At 40.1% G+C, this 21,446-nt stretch overlaps 1 protein-coding gene across 2 annotated transcripts in view; it reads right to left on the bottom strand.

Moving 5' to 3' along the window:
* PHACTR2 (phosphatase and actin regulator 2) overlaps positions 1-21,446 on the bottom strand; it is a 140,935-nt gene that overhangs the window by 34,601 nt on the left and 84,888 nt on the right. For both annotated transcript variants that reach the window (XM_049800216.1, XM_049800217.1), the window contains exons 2-4: positions 15,201-15,368; positions 4,056-4,136; positions 882-1,040 (exon numbers count right to left, since the gene is read on the bottom strand). In XM_049800216.1, the coding sequence (XP_049656173.1) occupies positions 882-1,040; positions 4,056-4,136; positions 15,201-15,368 (408 nt within the window). The remainder of the gene's footprint in view (positions 1-881; positions 1,041-4,055; positions 4,137-15,200; positions 15,369-21,446) is intronic.

The raw sequence follows: 21,446 nt of genomic DNA, 5'->3' as shown, positions 1-21,446 counted from the left end.
CTCAGTCTAACAGCCAGCCATGAAGTTCTTGATCTTTTGTATCCTTGCTCTTTCCTCTAGGAAAATCCAATAAATGAAGTAGTATTTAAGAGCACTTTTTGAGAAGGAAAAGAAGTGATGCATTATTCAAGATGCTAGAGAAAGAAAATAAAACTGGTCCAAATCCTGTGATTCTGCATTAATCCTTACTTTTCCCTTACTCAGTCAAACTCTTTTTTACCAAGGTAGAGCTGAGTGAAGGTAACAAAATTAATATGGGCTCTGGTACTGCTAAATGTTTAGCAGTATTTATGGCAATTGATCTATAGAAAACCCTGTAGTCATAAAGCACATTTTCCATAAATAAACTAAGTTCAGTTTGCGGTAGTGATACAGCTCCTTGAATATTTCCAAAGAGCTGGACTGCAAGTGTTTAAAATTTAATGAAAACCAATAGGAATGAGTTGCTGAAGTTACTTTCAAATTGATATACGGTTTTTAAGTGGCTTAAACACTGCTGAATATTCAACCCATGAGTCACTTCTACAATGATATTGCAAGGTGATGCATATGTACTTAGTGTCTTCTTTCACAAAAGGAAAACCTGAAACCAAAGCTTGCCCATAGCTACAAGGAAAGGCTCACACTGAATTTAGGAATCAAACATCCCTGCACGCATTTTCATGCTCAGACTATGCTTCTCTTTATGACCTTACAACATCCACAGCAAAAGGAATGCCTACCAGTGACAAAATATTGGTGTTTCACAAGTCTTATCTTCTCAGCAGGTTCTGCTGGCATCCTTACGGCAGAACAGAACTCACAGCATGTATTGGTGCTAATGGAAGAATATGTTAGTATTTTAAGTAGGTGAAAAACAATTTGTGAATGTGTTCATTTACCTTTTTGATCTTCTTTTTTTCCTTCCAATGCTGATGCTTTCTCTGATAAAGTACCGTTATCTCCACTGGCTTTCACCACATTTTCTTCCTGTATGGTTTCTTCACCAATGGCTATGGTGTGTCCATTTGAAGTTTCAAAATTTACTGTTACATCACCATCTGAAATGAAAATTAAAAAGCTAGTGCCTAGTTTAACTGCTTCCTTAGCACCTACTAACAACACACAGCATCGCTCTGCCTTCAAGTTTCCATGGAAGCAAAGCAGAAAGACTTACTGAAATGTGAAACATCAGACTGCAGATCTGCTCTGAAAAGTAACTCTGTAAAGGAACTCTATGGGCTTCCATAGGCTTTGGGTGGACACCTCTGCAGTAGTGGGCCTGGAAGCACATGTGAGTTTTCAGGTCCAGCTTCGTCTGTACACATTAGCATTCCATTCTCTTCCTCCCTGCTTCTTGGTTTACACAGCAAAGAAAGAAACGTGTGCATGGACCACAATGGAGCTGCAATGTGTTCCAATATGCCCCAAATCTGGACAATTAGGGGGCAGAATTGCAGGACTACTGTGGTGCATCCCAGTAGGTAAATCAGCCAGGAATTCAGACAGTTCTCAGAATATGCCTGCCCAGTTAATGAATAAAATAGGTCACAAAGTCATTATCCAGTCTTAAGAACCAAGGTGAAGTCTTCCTGTATCATGTATCATGCCATTATTAAATTCTGCAAGTCAAATTCTTCCCCAGCTCTGATGATATTTTACTCACTGACCCAGACTACCTCAGCTATGGGCGGGGGGGGGGGGGGGGGGGGGGGGGGGGGGGCGGGATGTCGTTAACCCTGAAAAACACTTCTTTCTCTTCCCTATTTATCTCTATATTCCTGAAAAATGCTACATACTCTTGCTGGCTCGCAGCTTTCTCTCTTCCCTTATTTACTGATTTCTGTTCTCTGTTCCATGCATTTTAAAGTTGCTGATTTTCTTCTCTGATAATTTCTAAGGCTTGTAATCCTTCTACTGCTCTCACCCCACTTGCAGTTCACATAGATGATTGCTTTACTTCTGCAGGATTCTCTTGCTGTCCACCCAAAAATTATGCAAATCTACCTGGCATCTCTTCGGGTTCCTCCCACTGATTCTTCATTAACTGTGGTAATTCCACTCTCTTCTTCTTCTTCTCTTCCTTGCTGTGTGCTATCAGACCTGGATGTTTGGCCCTTCCCTGGTTTCAACACAGTTACGCAGCCTCTCTCTTACTACCTTGGGGTGCTCCATGGGTGAAGCTTATGGTTTCATTCTCACCCACGCACTAACTTCAACTTGATCTGTAAAAACTAAGTTCTCCCTTCTTAACCTTGTCTGATTCACTACAGCTGACAGTGGCACAAGGTTTCCTTCTTACCTTACCACAACATTTGAGTTTCTTCAGCATCTCTCTTCCAGATGTTCATAAATCCATTCTTTCCTCTCTGCCTCCACATGTGGCACCCCCACCTCTTATTCATGTCATGGTTCTGCAAACACCTCCTGCCTCCAAGTGGCACCTGCCACTTTCCACTTTGTTCTTCATCCCGCATGAAATACTGTCACCTCTTCACATTTCTTGCTTTTCACATTTCAAGACTCCATGTAATTTCCTCATCTATAGCTTTCATCTCCATAGTCATTCCTTCTAACTACCTTCACACTGCTCGACCACCGAGTTTCCTGTATCTCCATTTTTAGCACCTTCAAAGCAATCCTGTATTCTTTCAAAATGCTTCTTAAAAATTATAACTTTCATCAGATATGAAGCACAACGTGATGAAGGCAAGACAGACTGGATTGATGGCCTTCTTAAGACAGGAGGAAGAGGAGAAAATTGTTCATCTTTATGTCCTTTTCTCACTTTGCTCAATCTCCATAAGGGATCCAAAGTCCCATGCCCTTTTAAGAATGGAATAGAGGGTCAAGGACACTGAAGACCAAAGCATACGTACTTTTAGCACAAATGATGATAGTATTTATGTTCAGACTATTTGTAACCAACCTGAAAGGTTAACTTATTTCATTAACTGCCCCAGCAGTCTAAATGCAATTTTCAACCATCAATGGACAAGGTCAGGCAGCTCCCCAGTAAAGCATGTAGCAAAAAATGTAACAAATTCACAGATGGACAAATTGAGGAATGGAGAGTTTACATGTCTTGTTTTAAGTCAAAGACAGTGGCAGAGACAAGTTCAGAAGCCAGCTATGCTGAATATCATAGTCTGGTAATTAGCAAAACACTGTAAAGACAAGTGATGTCACATGTCAACAAACAAGGCCTTTACTTCTAAATATCAATGTGTACAATATGAACCATACACATTGATACTTTCATGCTTCTTCAGCTCAGGCAGAGTAATACAACTTCTAGGAGAAAAATATTTTTGGAAATCATGGAATTCTTGGACTCCTTGATAAAATGACAAATGGTTTAATTTTAAGCTACGGAAAATAATTATACTCACTTGACTTTTTTTTGATCTAGATTTATAGAAGATCAATAATTTCAGCAAGAATACCACTAAAAGCATAATTAGATGCAGCACAGAGGTGTTAACCATGGTTTACTCATGTGTTCCAAAACACAAATTCTGGTTAATACCAGTTACTAAACCTTACAGTATTCTGAAACAAGTGGTGTCTTCCCTGCAGTTTTATGTTTGTGCCATTTGTGAATGTGGTCTGTGTGATAGTGATGGGATCTGTACGATCCCAGCACTGGTACTTTTTGATACCTGAAATAGATGCTATTGATTTGCTTGGGGTCCCAAAGTCTCTAATTTTTCAGCCAAAATTTCTCATATTATACTCCAGTTGCTTTAGACAGCAGACCTTGACTCAAAAAATAGGTTAATCATTAACTCCAAAAAATTCTGGCAAACAATAAGTAGGAACCACAGGAGTCACATAATTTACAGGCAGCATCAAAATATTTAAGGATATGACCAGAAGTCAGATGGCAGGAGCAGCTACAGAATACAAATCTCTCGAGTCCAACGTTAGTTCTTTGTCAACTGGCCCAAATTACCTCTCACACTCCTCAGCTTTGTCTCCTCATACCTATTTATACTACATGGAAACAAGGCAATAGTAGCTTTATCATCCATGTTTAGCGTTTCGGAGCTAAATTCTAGTTAATGTGTTATCACCTTGCTCGGGCATTTCCTTCAGCACTCCCCTTCTTATCAGCTCCTCTCTGCTTTGTCTTGTCGAAATCTTCCTTTCCAACACTAAAGAAAAAGCACAGTTAAGAATAGATTTATTCTCGTACTGCTGATGCTTGTGAAAAATGTAGAAAAATATTTTTATTTTATAGAAACCCTGACAAATCTTGTTTCCTCTGAATCTGCAGGAAAAGTGGTCTGGGTTTTCATGGATGGTCTCTGAAAATATTGTCCCACAATTTCATATTAATATTCGTATGATCCAGTATCTTCAGCTGAGCAATGCTCCATGAGGCTTCTTTTATAGTCAATGGAAAAAGGTACTTCCAGAGTGAAACTGAACTCATCCTAGCATAGGCATTTAACATGTAAAAGCACCTCTTTCCCATTGACTGGGTTGACTAGCTCAGCTGGAGATAACCTCCATCTGCTTTGTAGATGTTTTGAGTTGGGAGAGACAAATCCTGCTCAGAGCAAGCAACACACAGAGCAGACCTTGTCACATGCAAACAGTGTTAAAGGAAAAAATAACCTTAAACAGACACTAGAAAGTTGTGTTGTAAAAGGCAGTAACATCCTTGTCCAGGCTGGTTTGCTTTCATGGAAAAAAATGCAGCATCCTGTTTTTAGGTTAAAAAAAGGCAGCATACAACACACAAAAAAAGACTGTGACATGAAGCATTTTAATTATTATGTTTACTTCCCATGGGAAAAATGCTGAATAGTTTTATAGGGAAAAGCATTTACAGATGGCAAAATAGAATAGCTCCCTACTGCATCCCACCCCCAAACCAATACAATTTCGGTCAGTGATCTGGGAGGTCACTGCAATGGTCCGTGGAACCATGGTGCATGGCCCATAAAATGTGAGCAAAATGTGAGCATCGCTTATAAAATCCCGTCTTCACTGTTAAAAAAAGTTAATCTCCCATCCTGATCCTGTTTACAAACGGACACCAAAACCCAAATGACGTTTGGAGCTCAAGCTGAGGGCATGCGGCAAAGCTTCAGCTGTGCTGGACTCCATCCTATTAATGCTATGGGATAGGGTTATTTATCTCCTCAATGAATTCAAAGACTCTGGTAATCCAATTACTCTCTTGGGCCAGTCTAATTGCTGTATGCAGATTAACTACTGCAAGAAGTATTGTCAATCTCACTTGCGCCAGCCCAGGTGGAGTGAAGAGCCATACAGTGAAGCAATGGCTCCCGTGAAGGCATGAAGAGAGGCAGTTTGGCTCTTCTAAGAAAGTTACCCTCCACGCACAGCAAAACATCTTTCCCCACAGCAGGTAACTCTGGCTGCTGATTCACAACCAGGCTGGCTGACCTGAGACGCCCGAAGGCATCACTGCTCACAGCTTCCCACTCCCCTTCTATACCAAGGAAGGGGATGGGTGAACAGTAGATGAAGCAGATTTGGCACGTCTCAATTTTACAGCACCAGGTTTATTCCTCACACTGCAAAGTGCAGGGATTCAGCAACCGCTACACAGGAGATGCACTTCCCTGCCAAAATAGCACCAACTCCTGGCAGAAGAACTGGGGGCAGTAACCATTTTCACCAGTCCAGTTCAAGCTACCCATGCCTGGGAGATCAACAGCCTGTGAAAGCAAACACAGTGCTGGCTCAAGAACACGTAAGTTGGCATTAGGTCAGTGTTTATACACTCAGGCACTTTGTGGGATCTGCCCATTAAAGGTAAACCTTCCTGGTGTTCAAATCACATCTGACAATATAAAGGAGCCCGTGAGTGTGGCTGCAGACTCCCAATATAAGCCAGCCTCCTTAGAAAGAGTGTGGTAGCCCAAACTCAGATCAGGTTAGACTGCCTTGGGTCCCAATCCTAAATTACTCAGAAGCTCTTCCAGTTTTTCCCCATTATTTTTGAAGGTATATGCCTTGCAACTGTGTGTCACACACTGGCAGGGCAAACAAAGCACAGGAGCGTGCCCTATTCTTGCAAAGAGTTTTTCATGTAGGTGAACACTCAGTCCCACAAAGACTGCTTTAAAAGAGATGGGGGGCCATGAAGTCAGAGGACAATGTGGCCAGGCATGGATGGAGAGTCTTAATCTTTCTAGAAAGCAGGTGTATTTACACACAGAGTGAAATCTCCTTTAACGCAGACCCCAAGGATGAACACTTCACGCACACGCTTTATACCTGTTTTGTTGCTGTCAATATAAATATTCTCTTATTTCAGCTTCACAAGTATTATTTACTTCCTACTATTTGTCCTCCCTGCTTCCTTTTTACATCTGTTTTCTTGAGTACAGTGAATTGAGATGATCTCTCATATTTATTTGTGGCACTTAATCCAATACCACTTGAAAACAGTGATGTTCTTTCCATCAATTTCAAGAACATTGAATCTGACCCCCCATCAATGACTCTCTCTAGTTTTCAGGATGATTTTTCAGTTCTACAACACTGAATTAACAACTCTATCACACTAATTATCATGGAAAATGTCAATTGGCATTAAACAACATTAACTCCTTACACTTTTACTAGAAGACCTCAAAGCATTTTATTAACGTTACATAGGTTTCATAACATCCCTTAGACATATCTATCTCCATTTCACAGATTAGAAAATTTATGAACAGATAAGAAGCTTAAGCCCCAATCCTTCATCATCTAAAATGCTAGCGATGAGCGGTGTTTTTATTTAAACCGATTAAGCTCAGTTAATTCAGCTTGAAAAGATTATTTAAAATATTATTTGGCCCATGGAAAGAACATTAGAAATCATGCTAGTATTCACTATGAGTATCATAGTATTTTTCCATAAAACAAGGAAAAAGGCAGAATTTTAATCTAAATCAAAGTGACCAAAAATATGTCCCCTTGTATAAGAGGAATGAGTAGCCTTTTGAACCTATACTGGGTGCTGTTTAGCAAGGGTGGACTCATCATTACAATTTATTGCTCATTACAGACTTTGGACTATACAATACATTTCACACTTACACAGTCAAGTATTTTGATTATCACAGCCCAATTGTACTGAGCTTTAAGTGTTTCAAACCACTCAGTTGAGCTAATCACATTTGACTACTGTTATATTTCAGTACACTCTCTTAAAATAAGAGAGTTACAAAGTCAAGCATTCAGAAGTCAGGAAGTGTTTGAATGAAGGTTGATGGGTGTGCAGATGGTACACCTTTTATTTGCTTGTTATATATTTTACCTTTGCCACTCCTGCCTCATTTAGGATACAGACTGCACTGTGTTCAATGCATGGTTTCTTTGCCTAAATTTTTAACCCTACCTTCCACTCTATGGCCCAGACCTCATCTAAGGAACAATCTAAACCTTAATTTGAACAGAAAACTCCTAGTTTTCCCAAATGTCACCCCAACAACTGAGTGAACATAAGACAGCATGTTCTATCTCCTCAATGCCCATGTGAGATGCAAAGGTGTTATCATCACTGTATAGATAGGCAACTTACGGCATAGAAAGATAAAGTCATATTATCAAACATGCTGACATTCGTTAAGTGTTTTATTTGAGGTACCCTTTCAGATGTAATTTCCCACACTAAAATTGTGACAAATAAACAAACAAACAAACCAAAGCATAGGAATTCTAGTTGAATTGCCTACTTACGGTTCAAAATACCTAATCAACAGAAGTGAAGCTATGACTATTGGCCATCTGCTGCTGAGCTAATGGCATAGACAACTGTAGAAACAGTTATCATCTACCTGAACCACCTGGGATAGGTATCACTATTTGTCACCTTAGAAATAGTTTGGTCTCCTGAGTTCAGCACATGGAAAGGACCATAATTTGGTGCTTCCACCATTGTCCTGCTTGGCATGCTCCCTCCTCTCATGACCTCTGTCATGCCTTCATCATCTGGGTCTTTCTCCTTCACTTGAAGAAGTTCAAACTTCTTATCTTTGGCTTCCAGACCTACCTCTCTTCTCTTCCTTCTTATTCTAGTAGAACTTGCCACAATGCGCTGCCCATTTGCTTCTCCCATAAGTACACCTTTGTCTCTATTCCTACTGATCATCGTTTTGGCAATCTCTGATCTTACAAGTTGTTACCTATTCCTCACTCAGGAGTAGATGACTAGTACTATCCTGGAACACATATATGATAAATACTGTTAGCTGTACCAGCATCGTGTGGACATTCTTAAGCTGAGTGACCAGCTGATGTTATTACTACAAGTCTTTTCTGTCATATGTGTATATAATAATGTGTGTATAGATGTATCTGTCAATAAATATATCTTAACATATGTCTGTGATATATATGATATATAGATATGTATGTCTGTATACAAAAGTGTGAATGTATCTATAACATTTCAACATTAACAGCAACATATTGTTCATAACATTAAGCAATAATAAAATAGAAATAACAGTTTCTCCACCTGTATACATGGATGTATTGAGATCGATTACACGAACAAGTCAGTCCTGACTGTGAGTAGAATTGGTTATCAGTCCCTGCCAGCTGAGGAAGTCTGAGGTGAGGCGGGCTCCACTCTCAGACATCATGCTCCAGCAGACTCAAAAAAAATCCCATGTCAAAATCTTTCCTCAGCTGCAGTCAAAAGCAAAGCTTGCCCTGACTTCAGGTGTACCTGTCAGAAAGCATGACTTTATCACACTGTATGCAGCCCTCATTTACTTGAGTAAATCTTATTCGTCCAAGGGATCCCACAAAGATCTGCATTTTTAGCCCAATACAAATAACAGTATCACTAACCATAAGAACAGTTTACCTCAAAAAGCAGTTTCCATTGTTTCCGTCCTTCCCTCCCTACCCCCACAAAAGAGACTGCTTAGTGATATTCAGCAGCTACAAACCTCAGGCAGTCTTAAAACCCATTCTCTGACTCAAAGAGTGCTGTGAGATTCTGGATATTCTCCAGTCTTTAGTTTTGCTCTTCCAAGAAAAGCTTGAGAGAATTCTGATTTTTAATTTTTCTCTGACCTAGTAAGAGCTTAAAATTGCCTTCTGCTCCCTGTCTGCATATACTCTTGCAGTGGAGCTTTGAAGTGGCATCTGTTTCGTGCCAAGACACAAACTGCTGCCTTCTTATCCTTCACAGCAAAACATTGCAGAGGGGAGAAACCCTTGAGATGATGCCATTTTCTGTTTGTTTTTACTTAATTTTGAAAGCCCTCTAGGCAGAAAGTATACAATCAGTGCCCAGAGAACAGATTTGCTGAGATACAGCATGGAAAATATGTTGCTAAAGGAAAAAATGCCAACCATCATTCCCACATCGGCACAAATACTTCCACATCTAGTCCTCCATCTTTTTTTGATGTTTGTGGTATTTGCTGTTTATGAACATCTTTTAGATGCCACCATAAGACAGTCATGTGAGATTTTGTGAAAATGCTGCATGGTACATGCCCTGGCAAAGCTGTAGCAAGAACCTATTTCCAAAAGCCTATTGAAAATCCAGAGAAAGCAACAAGAATTCTTTCCAATAGCCCACATTCTGTCTTAGAAGAAACTCTTTCTTCAGCTGCATACAGATTATCAAGTTGTAGCCCTGTTACAAGAATAGGCAGTAAATGTGACTATCATTGTACTGTCTCCCATGATCTCAGGCCAGGAAATGGGCTTCCTGCATCCAAGATGCATGCACGCATACATACATACACAGCCCTGTTCCGTATTGTAAATACATCTCTGATCGAGTGGTCTGAGGAAGAGGATTTCCTGTAGGATTTTTATTTTGTATGGATGTTTTCCCATTTCTTTCTCAAGTTAGATAAGCAAGTTTCTTCTCCTGCGTCAGTCAGCATGCAATAAGGGGCAACTTGCCAATTAAATGCATCTTCTCAGTCCCCGTTGGTCCTGGGTCTGTTTCCTCAAGAAATACAGGGATAACTATTTTTTTATCCCCTGCCCCCCTGCCAAACTACCATCTGAGGCAGGATGAATGCCATCCAAACTACTTTTAATTTCAAATTCCAGCCTCACATGAAGCACATACACAAAATGTAAGTGATTCCATACCCTACATACATAGTTTAAAAGCAAATTAGTATCTCCCTATAACTCTGGGGCTTCCTGACAGGGAAATAGTCCTCAAGCATGTAAAGATATGTTTTCACTGCAAGCTAACCTGATTTGCACTGAAAAGCTATAGCTTATTCATGGTGCAGCGGGGGCCGGCACCCTGTCTGTTTCTGGGATTTCTGGAGACACAAGCCTTACCCTTAGTGCTGCAGAACAGTACGATTTATCCCTATTATTACCTATATGGAAATACATGGGGATGTCATCTGCACCGCTGCTTGAGACAGAGGAGGAACTGCAGGAAGGCACTGAAAGTCAACACATAAATGACTTACTGTGGTCCACTCCTATAAGCACTACTAGTACTACTCTGCTGGCATAGGTCGAAAAGTACAGCCAGGCTTGGGAGAAAACATTTATCTTGCATATAGATAGGATGGTAAACATCAGTAATACCTAAGCAAGACTATAAACTATATTTGCCTTGAAGGGGTACGCCAGATCTTCACTCTGTGGACATTAGTCAATACTTAGATACATTCTTCTTTCTCAACATAAAAGCTCTGGGAACTGTTCTTGTGCCACTTTTGTATAGCCAAATGCCTGAATTTGTAGGTTACATCTTAGAGTGACACAAGGCGTTGTCCTGGTTTCAGCTGGGATAGAGTTAATGGTCTTCCTAGCAGTTGGTACAGTGCTACGTTTTTGAGCTAGGTATGAGAAGAATGTTGATAACACACTGATGTTTTCAGTTGTTGCTAAGTAATGTTTAGTCTGAAGTCAAGGATTTTTCAGCTTCTCATGCCCAGCCAGCAAGAAAGCTGGAGGGGCACAAGAATTTGGCACACGACACAGCCAGGGCAGCTGACCCAAACTGGCCAAAGGGGTATTCCATACCATGGGACGTCATGCCCAGTATATAAACTGGGGGGAGTGGGGATGGGGGGATTGCCGCTCAGGGATTAACTGGGTGTCGATCAGCAGGTAGTGAGCAATTACACTGTGCATCATTTGTATATTCCAATCCTTTTATCATTACTGCTGTCACTTTATTAGTGTTATCATTATTAGTTTCTTCTTTTTATATTCTATGAAACCGTTCTTATCTCAACCCACAAGTTTTACTTCTTTTCCCGATTTTCTCCCCCATCCCACTGGGTGTGGGGGGGAAGTGAATGAGCAGGTGCGTGGTGCTTAGTTGCTGGCTGGGGTTAAACCACGATAGGGTAAAACTCTCATATGAAATTTAGGGGGGAAATAATTTGTGAACCTTTCATTTGTTTTTAGACCTCTTGGAACTGATATTGTCCAGATTTACTTTCTTTTCATCTCCCCAGTTTAGAGAGCCAGTCTTGCTATTTTTGAGGTGAAAGTCAAGATTTTCAGATATTACATAACTCCTAGAGTTTCACTTTAAGTAAAAAAAAAAAGGCATTAAATATTGTGATGGTTGACAAAATGCATGTAAACTGGGACATACAAATACAGGTCAATATACTGAATGTACAAAATAATACATAAGTTTTGAAAACATGAAATTAATTCCCTGTCACTACTTTTGTATAATTCCACCTAAATAAATCAAACTTTACAGTGTAGCAGGATGGATAAGCAGAACCTTATTAAAAATAGAGCATATGTACTCTTCAGAGAAAAAAAAAAATCAATCTACTGAATAATAAAAAAATATCAGAAGTTCCCAAACCTCCTCTATAACATCTTAAGTTCTGTTCACCAAGACACGCATTAAATTTTTCATATTTACTCTTTACAAACTATATAGGCAATGAAATACTGTAGTTCATATAATTCAGAGCATTAGAATGATGTTGTGGTTTATTAGCTGTTTTACATTACATTATTAAATACAATAGCAGTCTTTACTGTATGAAAGGCTGGTATGTACTACACGGCTATCCAGCAGGATGCTAGCTAAACCATGAAGTAAAAAATGAGCCGTTTTTCAGGATAATTTAAAAGTCTATATAGAAGATGGTACTTCTACATATACAACATACATTAAGCACTTAGTGAATCAATTGCATTAGTTGCTTTTTTTGCCATAAAGGACTATTAAATACAGAGTCTTGTGCCTGGACTCAGAGCAGGGACTTCAGTTAGTCACTAAGTGTTATCTCCTCCTGCACTGAGCCTTTTCCCATCCGCTATACCATTTACAGAGATACTTCATTGTGCAGATAATTAACTTCCACTCTTCAATACATACTTATATATAACCATATATTCAGTTGACCAAAAGAGCTCCCACTTACATGATCTATCGACTCTAGTGATCTTTCACCACCATCTCTGTTCTTCTGCCAATTTGTAGTGCAAATTCTCCTAATTTTTATGGATTTCTGTTTGCACACCAGTGCTCTCCATTTTCAAGACAAGAGTGATCACAAAATAAAGCTTTAACTTTGAAAAAAAGACAGGGAGCTCTATTTAGTTTCCAGACCTGAAAGGCAGTGCTGCAAAACCACAGCTGAAATGAAAAAAATCAGGTTGTCTGAATTTTAAGAAGTCATCCAAAAGAGTGGCTGTTTTTCCTCTCTGCTTCAGCGTGCTTTATTGATAGTCATCATAATGCTACAACACAAATCCAAGAGGTAACCTTTGCAGAAGAGTAAAAACTACTTCTTGTTATGTTTTGCCGGATTTGTTTTTAGCTGCATCAGGTTTGTGATCTGTTCAACACAAAACTAGTGCCAGTATGCAGGAGGCAGTGGAATTAAACAGACACAGCTGAGAGAATTGGGAAGACAAATTATCACTTGAAAATTAGTTTTGAGGTAGCTAAGATGGACACTGCTTCCCAATAATTACCTCTTTCTTAAGAGTAATAAATACAGCTATGCATTGGGAGCACACAGTGGCAAAATCAGACTCAGAATGTAAAATGTTTCACATACTCTGCTGTAATGTTAATAGTACCTTAGCTCTGATGGTCTAGGTATTTAAATGCAGCAAGGTTCAGTGATAGAAATAACAACCCTTATCACCAACTAGTGTAGCTGTATGGCACCTGAAAAAGGTATTTTGTGACTCAAAGTAAGTCTATTTATATCTATAGCATATTTTTAAAGCTTGATTTTCATTACAGTTCTGAGAGATTATTTAGTGTTTTCTTGTCCATTATATCTACTGTTAGGCATCTCCATTTTTCAGGTGCTCACCTTGAGATAAATTGTCCTGAATAACTCCATCTGAAGTCAGTGCCAATGGCAACCGTGGGTTCTCCACACCCCTGAAAGGACTTGAGGGACCACACCATCATAAACAAGACAGGCAAATTAAGCACAAGCAAGTAACTGAGGAGGCACTTTTTGAAATGTTGATCTTAATTTCTTTGTGCCAAATTTCCTCCTTTCGTAAAAGAAATATGAACACATGCTTTGCCTTGGTATTATAAGAATTGATGTGTCACGCTTGTAAGACTGGATTGAGGTTCTCTAAAGAAAGACAGTACAACGTAAGAAATACTATATTTAACATTAATTTACCACATACTCATTCATAAAAAATAACTGCAGAATGACACATGCCTTGTTATTTAATGGCATAACAATTTAACACATGCTAATATGTTGTGACAGTTTGGGGAACCTGTATACACAGCTTATGAATGGTGATTATTCTGAAGAATTCACTGCATATAAAAATCACATACCTGTCCAACAGTAGCTGCAGAACATTCAGGAGACAGTAACTAGAAATAACTTTGCTCTAGCAATATGATAAAAGTACTGGGGAAGCTGAAGGAAACTAGAAGCAACAAAGGAGGTATCAGACTGAGAGGATTTTTTTGATTGCAGCAGTGGAAGAAATTGTGGGGGTTTTGTTGCAGGTTACCCAGGAAAATTTAAAAAAAAAAAAAAAGAAAAAGAAAAAAAAGAGAGAGACTGAGAGAAGGATTTGCAGATCTCAAAAAGATTGTCCAAAACTTCAGTTGGTATCTGGAGTGATGAAGACACTGGAGAAGATGACTTCTTTTTGCCTTTTGTGTTAATAAAGCATGTTTTAGAAGTTACACTGCAAAACCATAGAGTTCCTCACTGTAATTGGCAGGGGTTGCTATGGGTTTAAAATGTCAAGCAGTTTACTCCTAAGAGTTCAGGAGAGCCTACTGAGGATACTTCAGGAGATTAGTATTGGTTTCATCACCTAGAGCCACGGAAGACAGCAGACAGAGGGCTTGTACTGTGGTAATGAATCTGAAGAGCTCATAGATGCTCAACGGACTCTTGAGTAGACTCAAGTTTAGAAAAGTACAACATCAAATGCCTGAATCCCAAAACAGAAGTTTGGGATTTTTCTGGAGAAAACTTGGCCAGAGCTGTGACACACACACACACACACAGATGCAGGGTGGTACTCAAGTTTCCTAAACGTGAGTGTCTACCACTTGAGATGCCCCAGGGTTTTGGAGATGTCTGCATGGGGATGGTAAATATGATGCAGAACCTTCTGGGAGAGCAGCCAGGACACACCAGAGCATCTCAGGTGGCACCAAGCAACTGTGTTTAGCTAACTGAATCCCAGCCCTCAACATTCCTCTTTTTCAGAAGGAATAGAATTCAATCACAGCTTTTTATTTCAGACCATTCTTCAAGCCTTGCCAATGGGGGAGTGAAGGGGCAGAGCAGTCTGTATGAAGGCAGTGGTCACAAAGGTGATCCTCGTTCTTCTGCTTGGCATGGCCACGTCTGCTTCTCCCCTCTGAACAGACCAAAATTCTGACCCCATGAAGGCAAGGCTTGTTTCATAATCGAAGTGACCAACATATTAGGAGGACATAGAGACATTTCCAACATATTTGACGGTATGTAATATAGAGCCTAGTGTTCCTTCGTTAAAAAAAGAGTACTGTCAACATAAAAAGAGTATCATATATAATGTATAGTAAACAAACGGTGTATTTTTGGTGATAGGTTCAGGACAGAAGCTGAACAAGATTAGGTTTTTCCTTGCCAAGTATCAAACTGTTTTTCTGTATGTCAAATACTGTGCCTAAATAATCCCTGTCATCAAACAAGCTCCAAGAGCTTTTCAAATATTACACTGCAAAGCCATCTCTGTGTTTTCTACTATTTGCCACCAAAGGGCCACGGACGTACCTGCTGACGTTTCTCTGAATTTGTCACTAGTCTTCTTCTTCCGCCATTTCCAAGGCTTAAATATTTTGCCAATGGTGGAGAGTTTGCCCTTCCTCTTGAAGGGGGGAGTTTGGGATCCTGGGGCTGGTCCATCCGAGTTAGTGATCGAAGCCTTATCCAAACCATCAACTGTATAAACAAGAAAAGTAAAGGTAACTGAAGGATGGAAAACAAAATGGTACCCAACAGCTGAACTCCTCTACTATCAGATTGCAACAGGCTGTCTGTGGGTCCATGTGTTTTCTGTTCCAGAAGGCAGTCAAGGGGCATTTGATTGCAGCCCATGGTCACAAGCCAGTCCCCACCCCAGCTAGCCCTGGGCTTCACTGCTGCTCAGCACCTCATCTGCAGCAGACCAGAACTTGCTTCTCATGACACGCATCTGGTACATCTGCACAGTTCTGCAATTCTCCATCACTACTGGAGAATTTCTTTCAACATATATTTGGGTGACTTTTTCCCCTATCCTTGGTAAAGCTGAATAACTAGCTGTCATCATATAGAAAACAAAACCCTTGCAATGTAAAAACATAAACTATTTCTTTTGAGTGAAATGAACAAGCTTTCTTAAAAGAGCTCTAAAGATAACTGTTCTGGCAGTGGAATGGAAAGAGGTCTGTTTGATATCCCTGGTAATTAGTCATTCACAGTGCTGCCTGCCATGAGTCAGGCTTCTTATTAACAAAACGTATTTAACAATAAGCTTTTGAGCCATAGCCAAAATTTAAAGAAGGATTACTTTTCTGCAAAAACATATTGAGTGATACGAAAGCCAATATTTATCATCAATGGCTGTAACATTGAGTTTTGTGAACCAAATTAAGACTTACTCCACAACATGCTGTAGCATACAGTTAAAATAAATTTCCCAGAAATTTTCCTGAGAAGTCTACCACTACTTATTTCTATTTAAGAACTGAGGTTTCTTAGAGCCTTCCATTTGTGGTCCTGCAAACACTTCAAATGCGCTTAATTTTATTCATGTGAGCAGCTTCACTAAAGTAACTGCGATTACTTACGTACATAAAATTAACCACAAGCTTAAATGTTTGTGGCATACGGGCTCTGTAATTGCTTTCATTCATCTAAACATTCTAATTATAACCAATTTGGAACAGAGCTGATGCCACTCTGAACAGTAATAATGATAATCATAGATCATTAAATCAGAAAGTGCTATTCAAAGAAGGAAATATCACTGTCCCCATTTTACAGATGGAAAATATGAGGTACAGAATTGTTAAGTGCTTAATTTTATGTTTGCCAAATGGCTTCTTGGAATCCTGGTCCTGTGTCCTAGCTGCTAAAAAGATACATATTCAGACACATAACATCATGGTGCAATCTTACTATTCTGTTTCTCAAACAAATGGCATTTAATGAGTCCTATATTCATCCTAGACTTTAGATTGATCCAGGATGCTAAAAAAAAATTAACAAATCTTTTCTGTGAGAAAGCTGATGTAATGCAAACAGAGTCCAAGAAACTTTACTTCCAGTGTTTTGAAATAAAGTACTGGGAAAAAAGATCCATTGTATAACTTCATTGAAGTCTGTGAAGTTAAGTTTGCTGACGACACCAAGCTGTGTGGTGCAGTCAACACGCTGGAGGGAAGGGATGCCATCCGGAGGGACCTGGACAGGCTTGAGAGGTGGGCCCATGCAAATGTCATGCAGTTCAACAAGGCCAAGTGCAAGGTCCTGCCCATGGGTCAGGGCAATCCCAAGCACAAATACAGGCTGGGTGATGAGTGGATTGAGAGCAGCCCTGAGGAGAAGGACTTGGGGCTGTTGGTTGATGAGAAGTTCAACATAACCCAGCAACGTGCATCTGCAGCCCAGAAAGCCAACCGTGTTCTGGGCTGCATCAAAAGAAGCGTGACCAGCAGGTCGAGGGAGGTGATTCTCCCCCTCTACTCTGCTCTCATGAGACCCCACCTGGAGTGCTGTATTCAGCTCTGGGGACCCCAACATAAGAAGGTCATGGATCTGCTCGACCGGGTCCAGAGGAGGGCCACAAAGACGGTAAGAGGGCTGGAGCACCTCTCCTATGAAGAGTTGGGGTTGTTCAGCCTGGAGAAGAGAAGGCTCCAGGGATACCTTATAGCAGCCTTCCAGTACCTAAAGGCGGCCTACAAGAAAGCTGGAGAGGGACTTTTTACAAGGGCACGTAGTGATGGGACAAGGGATAATGGCTTTAAACTGAAAGAGGGTAGATTTACATTAGAGGCAAGGAAGAATTTCTTTACTGTGAGGGTGGTGAGGCACTGCAACAGGCTGCACACAGAGGTTGTGGATGTCCCATCCCTGGCAGTGTTCAAGCCCAGGTTGGATGGGGCTTTGAGCAAACTGGTCTAGTGGAAAGTGTCCCTGCCCATGGCAGGGGGGTTGGAACTAGACGATCTTTAAGGTCCCTTCCAACCCAAACTATTCTATGATTCTAAAACCAGAGACAGATTTGTATGAAAATGATAGCATTTAAATCAATAAATCTGAGTGAGTTATGCCATAAAATGTCATAAATTCTGTACTGTCAGAGAGATGGAACAGAGAGATGGAAAACATCTCCAGGATAAATTACTATTATTCAGATGCATTGGAATTTAAAGCTTTTAAGTGTTTTCCTTGGGTATTTTCTGGTCTGTAACACAGAGATAAGATGGAAGAAAGGCATGCAAATGGACTTTAAATGTAAAAAGCCAAGATTTTGGTAAGGACCCGGCTATGTCTACCCCTTGCATGAGTACAAAACCCCAGCTTCCTCACTTGTGCACCCTAGGGTACAGGGTGATCTTTAGGGAGGTTTAAGCTGAGACTCCCTTAAAATGAACCAGCTGCCACCCTACAGACCCTGAGAAGCCGGGTGAGACCTGGGGATGAGAAGACCACCAAAGGCAGTGAGCAGCTCTGCAGAAAGAGAGAGGCATGGGACAGCAGAAGGACCCCTTTGGGGGTGCCTTGCCTGGAATTAGGGATTGCACTTTTGTCTAGGCTTACAGACACTGCCTATGGAGTGCAATCCGCTATGGAATACAGAAGTGTCTGCTGGAAACTGTGGATCTAAGGGAGAGCACATTTACTTGAAGGGTAGTTACAAAGATAAGAGAGCTAAATTTATCTTGGCAATTCCAGTTGATATAAGAAGGGGCAAGGGCCACAGCTGATGGCTGGGAAGAGTCAGGCGAGATGTAAGGAAAACACTTCCAGAAGTTGGGTGGTGCAGCACTGGAGCAGGTCCTGGGAGGTTTTGGCAGCTCAGCCAGGCAAGCCAGGGCTGGCCTCGCCTACTGTTGGTAATAGTCCCACTCTGAATGAGGGACTGGGCTGAGTGACCTCCCGAGGACCCTCCCAGTCAAGATTCCCATGGTGCTAAGGGTTGCTCTGTGAAATCTGAGCTAGTAAATCCAAAGAATCAGAAGTGAAGTGCTGAAGAAAAGACACTGGAATCTATTGGCTGAAGAGTTTTGTCCTGGGACGGGAGCCAAGCATTATCTCACTGGCAGAGGCAGTCCATCAGCTCATTAGAGTGAAAGGCTACCCGCCCCTTGGAGGCAGTGGGACAAAACCCATCTTCTCGTCCCAGCAGCTTAAAAAGGCTGGGTTATTGATGTGAAGAGCCTGCACCCTGGTGATTGACAGCATGGTCTTTATAAACACTAGAACACAGGTCTTTTCAAATCCTCCTGAGTTGTAGATACCAGTCTACTGCAGGCAACCACTTTCACAAAAGCCTCATCTAGATTTTTTCCTCCTGTGCCTACCAGCATGAGTGGAGGAGGATTATGGCCAATAGCTCCCCACAGAGAAACATGGATTTGCATCAGTCCCTGCTCTGCCCTCTGCTGAAAATATTTAACTCTGAAATAATGATACTCATTCTAGCTGCTTCAAATGAGCTAACATATGAAAAAAGGAATCCAGTTAGTGGTGAATAATTCTATTTGTGAAGACTGCAACTTTTGAAAACAGGACTCAACATTAATTCCTTCTGACAATAAAAGATGAGGAGCTGATTTATTAAATGAGTTCAACAAGTGCTCATAATTGGGAATTTACTAAACCATTGACCTTGTACCTGTTCCTTCATTTGAAAAATGACCCAAATATGTATCTGGAAAGGAGCAATAAGCATGGCCAAACATCATAGATTCATTTAAAAAATAATCTAAGATAAAGTAACATTTCTGGGAAAAAGGACTTATTTATATTCAAAAGCAATCATAAGGTAGCACATTTTGCCAATGAATAAACTGCCTAGAAAAAAAAAAAAAAAAGAATTTCAGCAGTGATGTTCCAGAGCATTTCTGGAAAGATTTATTCAAAAGCTATTCCTCCTCATCTTTGCAACACTCAGCAGGAAATTGATGTTTAAGATTTACACTATTTGCTTTATAGGTCATGTACTATTTAAGAATAAAGTACTGTATTTTTCACCTCAGAGAGCTTACGTACCTTCTATTAATCATTATAAATGTTAACCATATTCACTGAGATGAAAAGAAACATCTAAGCTTTCCAAGATTAGAGGAGCTTGGTCACTTGTGTTATTCTTTTATTTGTACATTGTCTTGAAGTCCTGCCTTCTTCCCACCATCTTCAAAAAGCCAGTGAGTCACTTCATTGCCTTCAATAAATACCATTAATAAGTTTGACATCAAGACTTTCGACTATACTACCTGCACAGTTTATGTTATTACATTCCAGTCCTTTGCCCTAGGTGTAGATTTTACATCTGAAGGGTAAAAAGTGTACATAAGAAGGATAAGAAGTGAGTACATAAACCATGCATTTTGATGTCACATGAAGAGGAGATCTTGTTGTAAAAGACTAACAGCAACACTAACTGAGACACTGTGAAGCCAAACTGTGCTGGCACAGCCCATGAGCTAGATGACGGATACCAAAAAGACAGCCTCTCCTCCAGCTTGTGGGAAGCCAGCAAAGATTAGATCAGCCTATGGATGACCTCGACTGTCCTATGAACACCCAAAGATGGAAATGCCTGAACACATCTTATCCTAGGAAGGCTACTTAGAACGAGCAACGCTGATCTCTGTAGCTACCTAGGAGACACTCTTCTGCTGTGAATAATCTCTAGAGATGTCGTACAGCTGAAGCAGACGTGTAAATTCATCACAGTTTTCCCGGGACATGGTACATGTCAGCACTGACACACGCTAACACCTTCAGGTAAGAACTTACAACTAACTTTACAAAAGCAAAATGCCATGAAAAACTATCCATCACATCATTTCAAGCAAGTCTAATATAAATTCCTCTGAAGTAAAGAGCTGTGATGCTGCTGGTTCCAGGCCTTCCAATCCAGAATGCAGTAAGACCATTTTTTAAAAGCTTTGACTTAAAGAAAATTCATTATCAGAAAAAGAGGGGTACATTTAAGCCATAAGTTGTTCTGTATTTTTACTTCTGTATATTTTCACTCTTGGCAGTGAAAGTGGAAAGCCAGTAGAAGAACCTAACCTCATGACTGAATACTAGGAGTAGTACAAGATATATGGAGGAAAAACCCACACCGTGATGTCCTTATGCTATTCTTTTTTCTAGTAGAAAAATATTTTAACAGTTAACAGATCAAAATTCCTTGCTTGTAGTTTACTACTAGTAATTTGAGTCACTGATGATAAAAAAAAGGTCAAACCTGAGTAATTAAGTAGCTAGCTACAGTAGGAGTATACTCAAAAGATTTTTCTGTAGAAGAAACCTTTACTGAAACTGAGTAGTTTTAAGATTCTTTCTCATGTTCGTCCACGTTTACATTTAGTTCCAACGAGAAAGAGTTTATTAGATAGAATTTGTTGTAATCTAGTAGGGAATTTCTTATAAAATCGCTGTTTAATAATTCTTATCTGAATGGTGTTTTAAGTGGAATTTTGTGTTGTGTGGCCAACAACAGCACATGATATGAAGAACATGAATCATCTCAATTTAGTCTTTCAGGCACTCCACGCTGATAACAAGTACACTGGAATAAATGCTAATAAGTAAAGTTTAATTAGTTTATTCTTGTCATAAAGACTCTTGAGATCCTGGAGTAAAAAGCGCTTAGGGCTACATCCAAGAAAAGAAATAATGCAGAATTTAGGTGCGTATGTTAAATGTTGTGTGACTGGGAGCCTGAGAAACTCTGACCAGATGCTCCCTGACTCTGCAGGTACAGATGCCATAATTCATGACATTAAAACTCCC

This window comes from Accipiter gentilis, chromosome 5 (assembly GCF_929443795.1).
Source record: "Accipiter gentilis chromosome 5, bAccGen1.1, whole genome shotgun sequence".
Lineage (NCBI taxonomy): Eukaryota > Metazoa > Chordata > Aves > Accipitriformes > Accipitridae > Astur > Astur gentilis.
The sequence above is the reverse complement of the archived record's forward strand: the minus strand, read 5'-3'. Positions and strand labels throughout refer to the sequence as shown.